The sequence below is a fragment of the Halichoerus grypus genome, chromosome 15, assembly GCF_964656455.1.
Source record: "Halichoerus grypus chromosome 15, mHalGry1.hap1.1, whole genome shotgun sequence".
Lineage (NCBI taxonomy): Eukaryota > Metazoa > Chordata > Mammalia > Carnivora > Phocidae > Halichoerus > Halichoerus grypus.
Genome location: NC_135726.1, coordinates 17,591,774 through 17,608,978, shown reverse-complemented (window position 1 = coordinate 17,608,978; position 17,205 = coordinate 17,591,774). Strand labels below are relative to the sequence as shown.

Sequence of the window (17,205 nt, the reverse complement as noted above, 5' to 3'; positions counted from 1 at the left end):
TGTATGTCTGTCCTTAGGCCAGTATCACATGGTTTTAATTGCTGTAGTTTTGTAGTAAGTTTTGAAATTACAAAGTGCAAGTCCTCTGTCTTTGTACTTTTTCAAGATTGTTTTGAGTATTTGGGGTCCCTTGGGATTCTATATAAATTTTAGGATGGGTCTATTTCTGCAAAAAAACATTGCTGGGATTTTGGGGTTGAATCTGAAAATTGTTTGGGGAAGTGTTGTGTTCTTAACAGTTAATTAAGTCATCCAATCCATGAACCTGGGATATCTTCCCATGTATTTAGATCTTCTTTCATTTCTTTAGCAGTGTTTTGTGCTTTTCAGTTTGTAAGTCTTGCCTACCTTGGCCAAATTTGTTCTTTAGGGAACAGATTTATTTTTTGATGCTATTATAAATGAAATTGTTTTATTTTTTTGGCAGACTAAGTTATTTTTTATTGTTTTAATTTAAATTCAATTAACATATAATATAGTATTGGTTTCAGAGGTAGAGGTCAGTCATTCATCAGTCTTATATAATACCTAGTGCTCATTACATCACGTGTCCTCCTTAATGTCCATCACCCAGTTACCCCATACCCCCACCCCCCTCCTTTCCAGCAACCCTCAGTTTGTTTCCTATGATTAAGAGACTCTTATGGTTTGTTTCCTGCTCTGATTTCATCTTGTTTTATTTTTTCCTCTCTTCCCCTATGATCCTCTGTTTTGTTTCTTAAATTCCACATATGAGTGAGATCATATAATTATCTTTCTCTGATTGACTTAGGAAATTTTCTTAATTTCCTTTTCAGATTGTTTATTGCTTGTTTATAGAAATACAACTGGTTTCTACATGTTGATTTTGTGTCCTGCAACTTTGTTGAATGTGTTTTTGTTAGCTCTATCAAGTTTTTTGTGCATTCCAGTACTTTTTTTGATCCCTCATTATTCCTCTTGTAATATTTATCTGATGTTGGTTGAGGATCAGATGAGGTACACGTGAAGACCATTGTAAACTAGAAGCTCTATGAATATTAAATTAGATTAGATCCGTGGTGTATGATGCAACATGCAAAACCAGGTGACCAGTAGGTTTCAGATCAGAGATCTCAAATTCAAGGCTTTTTTTTTTTAAGATTTTATTTATTTATTTGAGAGAGTGCGAACAAGAGAGCACAATCAGGGAGCAGCAGAGGGAGAAGGAGAAGCAGACTTCCCACTGAGCAGGGAGCCTGATGTGGGGCTCAATCTCAAGACCCTGAGATCATGACCTGAGCCGAAGGCAGCCGCTTAACCAACTGAGCCACCCAGGCGCCCCTCAAATTTAAGGCTTTTATTAGGCCATAGAGCTTTGGGGGTTTTAAAAAAATCATTTATTTTGAATAGGTGATGTATATACCTGGTAGAAAACATTCAAAAGACACAAAACTTACATAGTAAAAAGTAAATCTGGCTCTTGCTCTTATCCCCTAGTTACCTAGTTTCCATTCCCAGTGCTAAACCCAGTAGTTACCAGTTTCATGACATCTTTCTGGAGATATATAAGCAAAAACATGCACATGTATCTGCATATGTCTATATACACACGTTATTTTACAAGATTTGTGATATGTAACACACTGTTCTGTAACTCACTTTTTTTGTTACTTAGAAACGTATTAGAGATCTTTCCACATCACTTCATAGAGTTCTGTACAGTGTTGTTGTTTTTTTTAACTTGAACACTTTTAGAGCAAGAACCACTCCCTGTTGTCTTATGCTTGCTGACTTCACATATTTTATATTATTTGCCTTCTCTGAAGGCATTTGAATTTTTAACCCCTGGCTTGGGTGCATGCTAAGTTATGTAGCCTAGAATGAAGGCCCTTTATAATCATTGTATATATTATGTAATAATATTTGCTCTAATAATTTTCTTTTTAGTTTTGATGAAGCAAGAACACAAAGAAGAGGTTGACTTGTCTACAGTTCCAGCATTGTCTGTGCCTCATCCTGCCCAGACCCAGAGGCCTTCCTCAGACACAGGACACCCACATGACAGTGTACTGTCGACACAGAGAAGCTTGGTTTGTCCCATCCAGCAAACATATGCATCCATGGTAACTTCATCTCACCTGCCACAGTTGCAGTGTAGGGATGAAAATGCTGGTAAAGAACAGCATATGATATCTTCTTCAGTCATGCACCAGCCTTTTCAAGTCACATCGACACCTCCTGTGGGGTCTTCCTATCAGCCTATGCAAACTAATATTGTGTACAACGGACCAACTTGTCTTCCAGTTAATGCTGCCTCCAGTCAAGATTTTGATCCGGTTTTGTTTCCACAGGATGCAGCTCTTCCTAGTTTAATAAATCTTGGCTGTCAACCACCGTCATCCATACCTTTTCATTCTTCAAATTCAGGCCCAACAGGACATCTCTTAGCCCACACACCTCATTCGGTGCAGACCCTGCCTCACCTGCAGTCAATGGGATTCCATTGTTCAAACACAGGACAAAGATCTCTTTCTTCTCCAGGGGCTGACCAGGTCACAGGCCAGCCTTCCCCTCAGTTACAGCCCATTACATATGGTCCTTCACATTCAGGGTCTGCTACAACCACTTCCCCAGCAGTCTCTCATCCCCTGGCTAGTTCACCACTTTCTGGGCCACCATCTCCTCAGCTACAGTCTATGCCTTACCAATCTCCTAGCTCAGGAACTGCCTCATCACCGTCTCTAGCCACCAGAATGCATTCTGGACAGCACACAACTCAAGCACAAAATACAGGCCAGGGAGGTCTCTCTGCACCTTCATCCTTAATATGTCACAATTTGTGTGATCCAGCTTCATTTCCACCGGATGAGGCAACTGTGAACATTAAGCCTGAACCTGAAGAGCAGGAACCTAACTTTTCAACAATTGGTCTGCAGGACATTACTTTAGATGATGGTAAGTTCATCTTTATGTTCTTGAAGCGGTGAAGATCTGGGAACTTCCTTCTCTGATAGTCATAAAAAAGTCACCATGGATTGCTTATTGGCATATGGCATGTGGTTGGGCTTTTTTTTTTTTTTAAATAGTTGTTGTCACTAGAAATATGTTAATATATGACTTTGAGAGTAGATGTGAAAATCTATGCTTTAAAGTCTGTTGTACCACTAATACCTGTTGCGAAGGGTGAGACCTTGAATGATAGCCTGTTACCCATTCGTGATGGAACTAAGGACATGAGATTTATTGAGCATCTCTTCTTTCCAAATATATAGTGAGATCTCAGTGTCTGGAGAATGGAATTCAGAAAACATTGCTGAATGGCATCTATTTGAAAGGCACAGAGTTAGATGATGGGAATACTAGGAATGTGTTTAGAAAGAGTTCCTGTCCTTGAGGAGACTCGCACCAGTAAAGAACCTGTTCCTCTGTGGCCCCGCCAGCTTGCTGAGTCAGATAGTGGTGATGGTACAAGACGAGACTGGTTGGCTGTGGCTGGCACAGATGTTGGCACCAGGATAAAAAGCTATTTATATAAATGTTGCAAGTTGGCACATAGACCTCTGTTTTAACAAACTCTGGAATATTAGTTATTTCAATGGTTGAAAATTCCCCAACATAGGATTTTCAGGCAATAATTTTCGACTTTATTCTTGGCTTTATTGTTTATATAGTAGTGAAATTTTGTCTAAATAGGAATTTAGTGAAAGCTACCTGTAACTGTTCAATATGAAAATTCTAAAGAATTTTCTAAATTCTGAAGAATTTAATTCTCTCTCTGATTCTGTATTTTCTGTATAGAAAAGTAATTCTTAAGTCAGCCATCTGGAGAAGCTGAATTTACTGCTTAGTTGCAGAGCTGGTATTAAATCCCAAACACCAAGCATACGGGGAAAGGAAGGTAAATAAAATGTGGCATCCCCACTCCTAGGGCTTCCACCAGATCAGTATATGACTGACGGGTCTGCAGTGGGTCTGAGTCACTTATAATCAGGGTCTAAAAGAAGCATATTAGATCATCAGAGAGCTGTGATAGATTGCAAAAGAAGGATTCAGCAATGGGGCAATTGGCTGGCTTAGTCGGTAGAGCATGGGACTCTTGATCTCAGGGTCATGAGTTTGAGCTTCACACTGGACCTAGAGCTTACTTAAAAAAAAAAAGGATTCAGCAGAGCTTACTTGCGGAGGTGATATTTGAGCCAAGTCTTAGAGGATGAGTATATGTTTTCAGTAAATGAGTATCAGAGGGCAAATCAGACAACATAAGCAGAAACAGAGCTGTGTCTGGGAAAGCATGATTATCAGTGGCTGGAGGGCAAATGGCATAGTAAAAGATGGCTTTCAAAGCCATAAGGGGATGTGCCAAGTCATTTGTGTGTAAACAGAAGATACAGTTGGCCCTTGAACACTTTGGGGGTTAGGGGCACCCACCTTCACTCAGTCAAAAAAATCCATTTATAGCTATCAACTCTCCAACAACTTAACTACTAATAGTCTACTGTTGATTGGAAGCCTCACTGATAACATAATTAACATATATTTTGTATGGGTTTTTTTTTTTTAAGATTTTATTTATTTATTTGACAGAGAGAGACACAGCGAGAGAGGGAACACAAGCATGGGTAGTGGGAGAGGGAGAAGCAGGCTTCCCGTGGAGCAGGGAGCCCTATTTGGGGCTCGATCCCAGGACCCTGAGATCATGACCTGAGCCGAAGGCAGATGCTTAACGACTGAGCCACCCAGGCGCCCCTATTTTGTGTGTTATATATATTTTATACTATACTCTTACAGTAAGCTAGAGAAAATAAAATGTTATTAAGAAAATCATAAGGAAGGGGCGCCTGGGTGGCTCATTTGGTTAAGTGTCTGCCTTCGGCTCAGGTCATGATCTCAGGGTCCTGGGATTGAACCTAGAGTTGGGCTCCTTGCTCAGCAGGGAGTCTGCTTCTCCCTCTTCCTCTGCCCCTCCCCCAGCTCATTCTCTTTCTCTCAAATAAATAAATAAAAATCTTTTTAAAAAATAAAATTGGGATGCCTGGGTGGCATAGTTGGTTAAGCGTCTGCCTTCAGCTCACATCATGATCCCAGGGTCCTGGTATCGAGCCCCACATTGGGCTCCTTGCTCAGCGGGGAGCCTGCTTCTCCCACTGCCTGCTGCTCTGCCTGCTTGTTCTCTCTCTCTCTCTGACAAATAAATACATAAAATCTTTTAAAAATAATAAAAATAAAATCATAAAGAAGAGAAAATACATTTACAGTACTGTGCTGTAAAAATCCACATGTAAGTGGATTCTTTTGATTGAAACCCATGTTGTTGTTGTTTTAAGATTTATTTGCGAGAGAAAGAGAGCGTGCATGAGGCAGAGGGAGAGAATCTTTCAGGCAGACTCCCCACTGAGTGTGGAGCCCGACACAGGGCTATGACCTAAACCCAAACCCAAACCAAGAGTCAGATGCTCAACCAACTGAGCCAACCAGGCGCCCCAAAACCCATGTTATTCAAGATTCAACTGTGTACATGTAAACTGAAGCAACACCTACAATTCATTATTTCTTTTAATCCTTATTAATCTTCCGTCTCTGAGATAGTGATCATGTAGAGAATTGGACTTTCTGAAGGTCACACAGCTGGTAAGTAGCAGGGCTGAGACTAGAATCACATCTTTTCAGTCTGGTCTTTTTTCTGGCAGTACTATAGTTGCCTCCCAGCAACAGCAGGCCATGGCAGTTAGAACTCTCCACTAAAAGGTCCCTCAAGCTTTTTATTTTTAATTCCTAAAGGAACATGGGTGCCGAACTTCATTGCATGAACACGTGTTCACAACTGTCTCTGATCTGTCACACTTGTATTGGGAGTACCTTGAGGGCTCTGATACTAAGTGTCTTACTGTTCTCTTTATGCGCAGTTGCCATTAGTGTTACTGCCTGCTTGATAATGATGAACACCAGCTGGAGAGCAAACTTCTACTTTGATGCAAAACAGATTTGAAATAAGTAAAGGCTTTTTAAAATATACATACGGGGTGCCTGGGTGGCTCAGTCATTAAGCGTCTGCCTTCGGCTCAGGTCATGATCCCGGCGTCCTGGGATCGAGCCCGGCATCGGGATCCCTGCTCAGCGGGAAGCCTGCTTCTCCCTCTCCCTCTGCCTGCCACTCTGCCTACTTGTGCTCTCTCTCTGTCAAATAAAGAAATAAAATCTTTAAAAATAATAATAATAAAATAAAAGTAAATTTAAAAATAAGAATAAATTAAAATCACATTAAAGATTTTAAAAGATTAAAGATAAAATAACCTTTTTATTTTCCGTTTTTTAAATAGATGGAATCAGAAATCATTCAATTATTACTTAACTGTTATTTTTAGAAATGTGGACATTAACACCTTAATTTTTTATTATAAATTCAGTGACATTTAATAGAGAAGATATTAGTGTACCTCAGCTTAGAGATTGAAAACTTGTGGACCTAGAAATACTTCTAATAACAACTCCCTCATTTTATAGATAAAGAATCTAAGTTTTACAGAGCCTACGGTTTTGATCCAGGGTAACACACAGTTAACAGCATATAAAGACTAAAATCCAAGTCTCCTGGCTCCTAATTCAGTGCTTTAGGTATTTTTCCTGTATCTGTAATCATGTTTCTCATTGGTCTGTGAATGAGACTGCAGATGTAGAGCAATCAGAATATTGAAAGAAACTGCCATTTTCTCTGTAGAGCCTCAGTTTGTGAGAGCTGCCAGGGCAATCTTAAGATTATAGATTCCCAGGGGCGCCTGGGTGGCTCAGTCAGTTAAGTTTCTGACTGTTGATTTCAGCGCAGGTCCAGATCTCAGGGTCGTGAGATCAAACCCCACGTTGGGCTTCCTGCTCATTGGGGAGTCTGCTTCCCTTCTTCCCCTCTTTCCCTGCTGTCACTCTCTCTCTCTCTAAAAAATAAATAAATAAATCTCAGTATAAAGAAGTTTTTTTGTTGTTTTTACGATTTTATTTATTTATTTGTCAGAGAGAGATAGCACCACCAGGGGGACCGGCAGGCAGAGGGAGAAGTAGGCTCCTCGCTAAGCAGGGAGCTTGATATGGGACTCGATCCCAGCACCCTGGGATCAGGACCTGAGCCGAAGGCAGATGCTTAACTGACTGAGCCACCCAGGCGCCCCAGATTCTCAGTATAATGAAGTTTTAAAGGCTCTCTGGTCCATCCTCCTCTTTCACACTGGAGTACATACACTGGTATCCTTAATGATACTATATTCCTGTGTGTCTTCCTCTTCACCTTCTTTGGAACATCTCAGGGTCTTTTGAGTTCTAGCTGCCCTTTTTTTATGTGGTTTCTGATGCCTCTGGAATCATGCAGAACAAATCTAATCCTTCATGTAATAGCCCTTCACATTTGTGAAATCTTGATCTTTTTCCCAGTCTTAAAAGCACTCCAGCAACTTCACCTGTCCCTCACCCTCACCAACCTCTGCTTGACCCTGGTGTTTTAGTTCCTTTTTGGAGTGCAGTATGTAGAAGGGAGCACACTATAGCCAGCTAGAGTGGATTGGAACTGTTACGTTCCTTGTTCAGAAGGCTTTATTTTATCAATACAGTCTGAGGTCAGGGGATTTTCTTAGCTCCATTTTACTGTTGATTTAGTGAGTCATAAGGACTGCTAAATCACATCCTTTCTCTCCCCACTCCCTACCCCTTGGGTTTTTGCGTATGTTGTTTTTGAAACCCAACATTAAACTTTATAATTATCCTTGTTCAGTTTCACTGAGGCGATTTTGGCCCCTCATATTAACCTTCCAAGCTCAGAAGAGTCTTTTTCAGCGTTGTGTGGCTCCCTCCCCAAGGCATATTCTTTAGGGGAATAACAACAGCAGAATACTGATTTTTACCAAGTGATGATTTCTTTTAAGAAGTCCTCTTGGGGGTCGCCTGGGTGGCTCAGTCAGTTAAGGGTCTGCCTTTGGCTCAGGATCCTGGGATTGAGCCCCGCATCCGGCTCCCTCAGGAAGGAGCCTGCTTCTCCCTCTGCCCCTCCGCCCTGCTCGTGCTTGTGGTCTCTCACTCTCTCTCTACTTAAAAAAAAAAAAAAGGAAGTCCTCCTGAAAGGCTATAATACTACTTATTCATCCAATTAGGGCATTGTTCAAAATTCTTTTGCTACTTCTTTTTTCTTTGTTACCTAGATGTACCACTACATCCCTGCTTAAAAAGTGTGCTGTCTGGGGCGTCTGGGTGGCTCGGTCGTTAAGCGTCTGCCTTCGGCTCAGGTCATGATCCCAGGGTCCTGGGATCGAGCCCCGCATGGGGCTCTCTGCTCAGCGGGAAGGGAAGCCTGCTTCTCCCTCTCCCACTCCCCCTGCTTGTGTTCCAGCTCTCTCTGTGTCTCTCTCTGTCAAATAACTAATAAAATCTTTAAAAAAAAATTTTTTTTAAATGTGCTGTCTACATCTCTAAAATTATCAATGAGTTTTTACTTGTGTTACAATTTGTATTCCTGGAGCTGCAATTTTTCCTAAAATTTCCTGTGCATTATAGTGTGTATGTCCCAGTTTGGACCAAACGATACACATTAAAACGGTACAGAAATATAGAAATTGTCACAGCTGTGTTTTAAGCATTTTAATTAAGATTATAGTATTGTTAAACTAGACTGCCTTTGACCGTTAAATATATGCCCATTTAATTTGTGACTGAGCTGAATCCAGTTACAGCTTTCCATTAGAATCCCTCAATTCCCACTTGTCCTCTTTTGTTCACAAACTAACAGAGCTGCAGCTGCAGCCTTTCAGTAGAGAAGAGGGTACATGTTAAATATAGCCTGGCCTGCTGCTGTGGTGAAAACTGACACGGCCACTTGCAGGCTCTGTGCAGTAACATGCTGATCCTGAATGTAGGGCAATTACTAATTCGACTGTAAACAGGGACTCTAGACATGACCTCAGACGCTGCGTTCTGCATATAAGTAACAAGCAGAAGTGCCTACTTTGAAGTAGCAAGGGAGTGATAAAATGAAAGATTGAGGATGGGGAAAGTAGGAGGCTGGTGTGGAGGAGCAGAGATTGTGTTTTATTCTACCTGTTGGGTATTAGTTTCACTGGTGTTTATTATATTTAAATAAAATGAAATAAAGCCATGTATAGCCAGTGGTGAGAATGGGTCACAACTGAGGTATTTAATGACTTTGGGGTAAAAAAATAGAGGAAAGCAGATAGTATTGAACTTTCTCCTTTAACTGGGACTTTGGGTAGCTCATGAATCCTCTTCTGGGAAGCATACATGTCATGTCCAGCATCAAACATATTTATGAGAATAACTCCAGAGGCAGGAAATTCCCATAAATAATGCCCACATAGGCTTTGGATAGTAGTTCATGCAGAACAGACCATGATGGAGATTCAGGACTTTGACATAGCGACTCTTGGGTATATGATAAGAAAGTTTAATTTTCAAATCCAGTGAAGGAACTGTAAGCATTTGAAAGAATCTTTTATTATATCAAGTGTGTCTGCGTATCTCCCAGACACAAATTAATTGTACTCCATTCGAACAAAAATTTTTGAGTCAACTTGATAGTGAAATTTATACATAAACTAAGAAAAACTCAAGAGAGGCTACCACTAAATAACTGGCATATATATCCTAGCATATCAGAAGTCTTCAAAAGAAGTTCACTTTAAGAAGTATATTTAAAAATAATGAATAATGGTTACTATTCTTGATAATAAAGCACTTTCTGAGCTCTGTGCTAGCCATTTTGCTAGTATAGCAGTAGCTCATTAGTTCTTCCCAACAATCTGTGGAAAGTGAATTATTAGTTTTATTTTTTGGAGGTGTGGCTCAAAAAACTTAACTACTTTGCCAGTGTCATATGGCCGTAAACATTGGGACTGGCATTTGAATCGAGTCTGCCTGAAATTTAGATTGTCTCCAATGTTTAGTGGTTTCTGAAATAGCTATAATTGATTACTTTATATAATCTCACCTCTGTAAACATAATAAACATAGTAACTGTCTTGTGTCTGCCATGCATAAGGTACAAAGCCAGTGTCTAAAGATGTATTCAATTTTAAAAATTTATATCTTGTTTTTGAGTTCCTTTGGAGGTGGATCATTCACAAAGACAAAAATATTTTAAGTGAGAGATACATAATTTTAGGCTCACCAGTTCAGCTTTTATGGTTTCGTGGTAATTGGTAATTGTCTGGCTTTGTGTGACAAGGTTACCTCTAGCCATGGATCTTAGCTTTTGATAAATCGTAGATTGAGTATACTCAAACAATTCTTTTCTGTTTGAAGATGTCTGACTTTTTTTTTTTTTTTTTTGACATTACCTACCATTACTGTCTGTCTGGGCAGGAGGAAGAGTATCAAACTCTTAAGTTCTGGTGGAAGATAGGGTATGGTTGAAAGTGATGGGTACAGACATTCTAGCTTTACATATACAAGAATTGAAACAAATTAAGTCCCTTATCATCATATTGTGTATTTAAAAGCATCCGTAAATGGTTTTATGTAGAATGGGAAATTTAAAATTTGATTATATTTGTGTTTCTAAAGATAAACATTGGTTTTTGGAAAAGTCACACATTCATGTGTTAAAAATGCTAAAGGTAGGGCGCCTGGGTGGCTCAGTCGTTAAGCGTCTGCCTTCGGCTCAGGTCATGATCCCAGGGTCCTGGGATCGAGCCCCGCATCGGGCTCCCTGCTCCGCGGGAAGCCTGCTTCTCCCTCTCCCACTCCCCCTGCTTGTGTTCCCTCTCTCACTGTGTCTCTGTCAAATAAATAAAATCTTTAAAAAAAAATGCTAAAGGTACAAAACAGTACATAGTGAAAATTCTCCCTCCTAGGTACATAATTGTCCTCTGTACCGACAGTTGGAATTACCAGGTTCTTGGCTGTCACCTCAAGGGTATTTTATACATTTATAAGCAACTGTGTACATTTTTTCCTTATTTTTACTAGTATAGTATATATACTGTTATGCATTTTGCTTTTCCCACATATTCAGTCTTGGAAATTTTTCAGTACTGTAACATAAAAACTTAATTGGAAGATATTTTTAATAGAATAATCCATAAAATATTCCATGATATAGCTGTACCTTTATCTGTTTAATAAGTACAATAAATAACTTTGTACAAATGTGATTTCCTTTCTTTTTATAGACACCCGTGTATGTATGTATATATAAATGCCTAGAAGTGAGATTGCTAGACCACTATTTTGAGAAAGATTGCCAGATGTCTTTCATAAAAATTATACCAATTTACATTGCCACTGGCATTGTGATAGGGTATCTATTTCTCTCATACCTTCCCCAACACATTCTGCTGTCAAACTTCTTATTTGCCAGTGGAATAAGTGGAAAATAGCTTCTCAGTATAATTTTAGTTTACATTTCACTTAAGAGTAAAGTTGTGTACCTTTTTACATGCTTAAGAGAAAATCTTTGTCGCAAATCAGTCATCTCTGTTGGTATTTATTTACTTTTCTATTAGATTATTGATCCTTTCTTATTGATTTATAGAATATAAAAGCCCTTTATGTGTTAAGTTCCTTAGCTCATTGAGCTGTGAGTTAACAAAAATTTTCCCCAATGTAACATGAATTCTTTCCATGAAGAATTTTTTTTGCATTTATATAACTTATTTTTTTAAGATTTATTAATTTATTTTAGAGAGAGAGAGAAAGAGAATGCATGTAAGCAGGGCAGGGAGAGAGAGAGTCCCAAGCAGACTCCCCGCTGAGAACAGACCCAGCACGGGGCTCAATCCGACCCCAAGATCACGACCTGACCCGAAACCAAGAGTTGGATGCCTGACCGACTGAGCTATCTAGGCGCCCCTACATTTATGTAACTTCTGAATCATCTGTTTTGCCTTTCATAGCTTCTGTGATTTTTTAAATCTTTAATTGATCAGGAATTTATTTTGGTGGAATGTATGAGGAATTGATCCAGTATTACTTTTTTTCAGATGGTTACCTAGTTGTCCAAACATTATTTATTAAACAATTGTTTTTCCATTTGATTTAAAATGCCAACTTTATCTAATACTTAACTTCCCTGTATATTTGGATCTCTCTCTGGACTTTGTCACAATAGGAGATGTTTAATTTTAAATCTTTAACCTTGCATTAGAAATTCAGTAGTGTGAGTGAAACAACACATAATTTTGTTGGCAGCTTCTTTATAATGTGATCAGTGATTTTTACAGTTTAACACCGATTTATAGAATATGAATTGTTGCATACATAAAGTTTATAAGTTGATTACATTAATTTAACTATTGTTTGCCCACATTATGAATTAAACTGTATTCATTTGTTTTTTCAAACAGCATTTATCAAGTACTTATTATATGCTAAGTACTATTATTATAGGACCTCAGTGAATAAAACAGATCCTTACCATCACAGTGCTTGCATTCTAGTGGGAAGAGACAGACAATAAACAATAGACACAGTAATTAAGTAAATTATAAAATATGTTGGGAGTGCTATGAAAACAGAAAAAGAGCAAGCAAGGTAAAGAATATTTGGAGTGTTGTGAAGGGTAAAGTGGGGAGAAAATTGCAGTTTTGAGTAGAGCAATCAGAACAATCTAAAAGTAAGCCTTATTGATGAGGAAACATTTGATCAAAAACTTGAAGATGAGGAAGTTATCAGTGTGAATACCTGTGGGAAGAGTATTCCAGGCAAAAGTGACAGCCAGAGGAAAGACCCTAAGGTGGAAGCATGCCTGGTTTTATTAAAGAGGAAAGGCAGTGAGGCCAGTGTGGCTGGAACAAGAGGGATCTAGGGGGAAAGTAGTAGGAGGTGGCATCAAGGAGGTAACAGCAAACCATAACATGTAGGGCAACAGTTCTCAAACTTTTTGGTTTCAAGACTCCTTTATAATCTGAAGAGTTATAGAGGATTACCAATCTGGCTTATATCTATCAGTATTTATTGTATTAGAAGCTAAAACAGAGCTTTTAAAAACCAGAAGACACAGGCACACATTCCAGTACAGCAGTGAAGTCATCACGTACCATGTAGATCCACTGGAAAACTCCCCTGTAGATTCATGAGAGAATGATAGTGACAAAGGCAAAAAACATTTTAGGATTATTGTTGTTATGACAATTGCAGACACTCTTAAAAGTTCTCCGGAAAAAATCCTCATGTCCCTGATCATACTTTAAGAACTGCTATGTAGAATCTTATAGCCCTTGTAAGGTTTTGATCAGATGAGTCATGATCTGATGTAGGTTTTAGCTGGGCTGCTCTGGCTCTTGGTTAGAAAAAGGACGGTAGGGAAGCAAGGGCAGAAACCGGGAGACCAGGTAAGATGCTATTATAGTAACCCAGGCCAGAAATGATTTAGACTAGGTGGTAGCAGTATAGGAGCTTTGAAATGGTCTGATTTGGGATGTATTTTATTTTATTTTATTTTTTTTATTTTTATTTTTTTAAGATTTTATTTATTTATTTGACAGAGAGAGATACAGCGAGAGAGGGAACACAAGCAGGGTGAGTGGGAGAGGGAGAGAAGCAGGCTTCCCGCGGAGCAGGGAGCTCCATGTGGGGCTCGATCCCAGGACCCTGGGATCATGACCTGAGCCGAAGGCAGATGCTTAACGACTGAGCCACCCAGGCGCTCCTGATTTGGGATGTATTTTAAAGGTAGAGCCAATAGCATTTCCTGACAGATTCCATGTAAGGTGTGAGAGAAAGAAGTTAAAATTGGCACCAATGTTTTTTGGTTTCTTTCCTGAGAAACTAGAAAGATGGAGTTGCCATCGGCTAAGATGGGGAAGGTTATGGATGGAGTAGGTTTTGGAGAAAGGTCAGGTGTTCAGTTTTGCATGTGTTGCGTTTAAGATATTTGTTGAACATTCAGGTAAAGATATCAAGTAGTCATTTGGATGAATGAGTCTAGAGTTTGGAAGTGAGTTATAGACTGAAGATAGACATTTGAGAGTTGTTGGCATGCATATGCTATTTAAAGCCAGGACAGGGGCGCCTGGGTGGCTCAGTCAGTTAAGCCTCTGTCTTTGGCTCAGGTCATGATCCCAGGGTCCTGGGATCGAGCCCCGCATCAGGCTCCCTGCTCAGCGGGGAGCCTGCATCTCCCTCTCCTCCCCACTTGTGCTCTCTGTTGCTTTCTCTGTTGCTATCTCTGTCTCTCTCAAATAAATAAATAAAATCTAAATAAATAAATAAATAATAAATAAAGCCGTGACACTAGATGAGGGCAGTAAGTGATCAGTTAATTGTCCAGCCTTTATCAATTTAAGTAATAATGGCATTTCTCTACAGTGTTGCAGAGTGCATGCCTGCACATACATTTCAGGAGACTCTACCTTCTTTGAGTAAAGAAATAAACAGATTCACACAAATTAAATGACTTCCCTTGGGTCACCAGTATTGTAAGTGATGAAACTAGGGTTCCAAAGCCTTTATTTTCATCTGCCCACCAGGTCTTTGCCTTGTCTGTATAAACCAGAAATGTCTGTGTTTATTGATTAGGTGGCTAAAGAAAGCAGCTTGGTCAAGTAGAGAGGCAGCTTGGACAGTTGGGGAAATTTTGCTTTCCTTTCCACAAACATATCTCAGGATCTGTAAATATTTAATTTGTTAAAACTGAGATAAAAGGAACAGATTTTGTGTTGCAGATTTTAAAAATTTTAAGAGGGATTTACAAGTGTCTGTCAGGTCTTGCCTGTGCTTTTAGTGTTATATTTAAATCATTCCCTAATCCAAGGTCATGAAGATTTGGCCTATGTTTTCTTCTTCTAAGAGTTGTAAGGACGCCTGGGTGGCTCAGTCGGTTAAGCATCTGCCTTCAGCTCAGGTCATGATCCCAGGGTCCTGGGATCGTCCCACATCAGGCTTCTTCCTTGACGGGGAGCCTGCTTCTCCCTCTGCCTGTCTCCCTGCTTGTGTGCTCTCTCCCTTTCTCTCTCTCTCTCTCTCTCTGTGACAAGAAATAAAATCTTTCTTAAAAAAAGTTTTACAATTTTAGCTCTTTTGGCGGTCCAGCCTGGGTGGCTCAGTCAGTTAAATGTCTGCCTTCGGCTCAGGTTATGATTCCAGGGTCCTGGGATCGAGCCCCGCATCGGGCTCTCTGCTCAGTGGGGAGCCTGCTTCTCCTCTCCCTCTGCCTGCCGCTCTACCTACTTGTGCTCTCTCTCTCTCTTTATCAAATAAATAAAATCTTAAAAAAAAATTAGCTCTTTTGTTTAAGTCTCTAATCCATTTTGAGTTAACTTTGTATGTGGTGTGAAGTGGGAGTCCAGCTTCCATTCTTTTGCATGTGGATATCCAGCTTTCCCTGTACTGTTTGTTAAAAAGACTGCCTTTTCCCCCATGTAATGGTCTTAGAACCCTTGTTTGAAAGTGAATTGGCCATATATTGTGAGGGTTTGTTTTTGGGCTCTCTGTTCGGGTCCTTTGGTCTGTGTGTCTGTCCCTATGCCAGTATCACACTGTTTTGATTACTGTAACTTTGTAGTAAGTTTTGAATTTGGGAAATGTGACTCTTCTGTCTTTGTTCTTGTTTTCAAAACTGTTTCTGGCTCTTCATGGTCTTTTGAGATTCCATATGAATTTCAGGATTGGTTTTTCTATTTCAGTAAAAATGCTGTTGGGATTTTGCTAGGAATTGCATTGAATCTCTACATTGCTTTGGATAGTATTACCATCTTAACAATATTAAGTGTCCCAATCCATGAACATGAGATGTTTTCCATTTATTTAGAAACGTTAATTTCTTTCAACAATGTTTAGTTTTCAGTGTCCAAATCTTATGCTTCCTTGGCTAATTCCTAAATATTTTATTCTTTTTGATGCTATTGTAAATGGTGTTGATTTTTAAATTTCCTTCTTGGGTTGTTCATTGAACATATATAGAATACAACTGGGGGCACCTGGGTGACGCATTCAGTTAGGCGTTGGACTCCTGGTTTTAGCTCAGTTGGTGATATCAGGTTCGTGGGATCGAGCCCCACATCAGGTTCTGTGCTCATCACAGAATCTGTGTCGGACTCTCTCTCTCCCTCTGCCCCTCCCTCTTATTCTCTCTTTCTCTCTCAAATAAATAAATCCTTTAAAAAAAAAAAGGAATACAACTGAATACTGTGTGTTGATTTTTTTTTTTTAAGATTTTATTTATTTGAGGGGGGGGGGGACAAGCACACTCCACACTGAGCACAGAGCTTGATGCCAGGCTCCATCCCATGACCCCGAGATCACAACCTGAGCAGAAACCAAGAGTCAGATGCTCAACCAACCCAGCCACCTAGGCACCCCTGTGTGTTGATATCTTATAACTGCTGACTTAATTTATTAGTGCTAACATTTTTTGTATGTCAGTTCTTTCAAGCTTTCTGTGTATAAGATCATTTATGAACAGAGATAATTTTATCTCTTCCTTTACAATTTGGATGCCTTTTATCTCCTTAGCCTAATTGCTTTGTTATAAATTCTAGGACCATGTTGAATTGAAGTGGCAAGAGTGGACATCCTTGTCATGTTTTTGATCTTAGAGGGAAAGCTTTCAGTCTTTCACCATTGAGTATGATGTGGGTTTTTCATATATGGCCTTTATCATGTTAAGGAAATTTCCTTCTATTCCTAGTTTATTGGGTATTTATGAAAGTGAATTGAATTTTGTCCCATGCTTCTTCTGCATCAATAGAGATAATTGTGTAGTGTTTTATCCTTCATTCTAATAATGTGTAGTAAATTACATTCATTGCTTTTCATATGCTGAGCCATCTTTGCATTCTGGGAATAAATCTCACTTGGCCATGATACATACTTTTAGTATACTGCAGAATTTAGTTTGCTAGTATTTGTTGAGGATTTTTGCATCTATATTCACAGGGGATATTGTGTAGTTTTCTTTTCTTGTAGTGTCTTTGTCTGGCTTTGGTATCAATAATGCTGGCCTTAGAATGAGTTAAGAAATATTCCCTCCTCTTTAATCTTTTCAAAGAATTTAAGAAAGGATTGGTATTGGGGCGCTTAGGTGGCTCAGTTGATTAAGCTTCTGACTTGATCTCAGCTCAGGTCTTGATCTCAGGGTTGTGATAGGCCCTGCATGGGTCTCCGATGGGAGTCAGCTTCAAATTCTCTCTCCCTCTGCCACTCCCCCACCCCACATGTTCCTGCTTTCTCTCTCAAATAAATAAATCTTAAGGAAGGAAAGAAAAGAAACGAAAAAGAAAGAAAGAATTGGTGTTAATTCTTCAAATGTTTTGTCAC

General features: G+C 39.4%; 1 protein-coding gene across 5 annotated transcripts in view; it reads left to right on the top strand.

The window, feature by feature from the left end:
- Positions 1-17,205, top strand: part of NFATC3 (nuclear factor of activated T cells 3) — a 116,437-nt gene that overhangs the window by 86,869 nt on the left and 12,363 nt on the right. For all 5 annotated transcript variants that reach the window (XM_036114968.2, XM_036114969.2, XM_078062573.1 and 2 more), the window contains one exon: positions 1,909-2,916. In XM_036114968.2, coding sequence (XP_035970861.1) covers positions 1,909-2,916 — 1,008 coding nt within the window. The remainder of the gene's footprint in view (positions 1-1,908; positions 2,917-17,205) is intronic.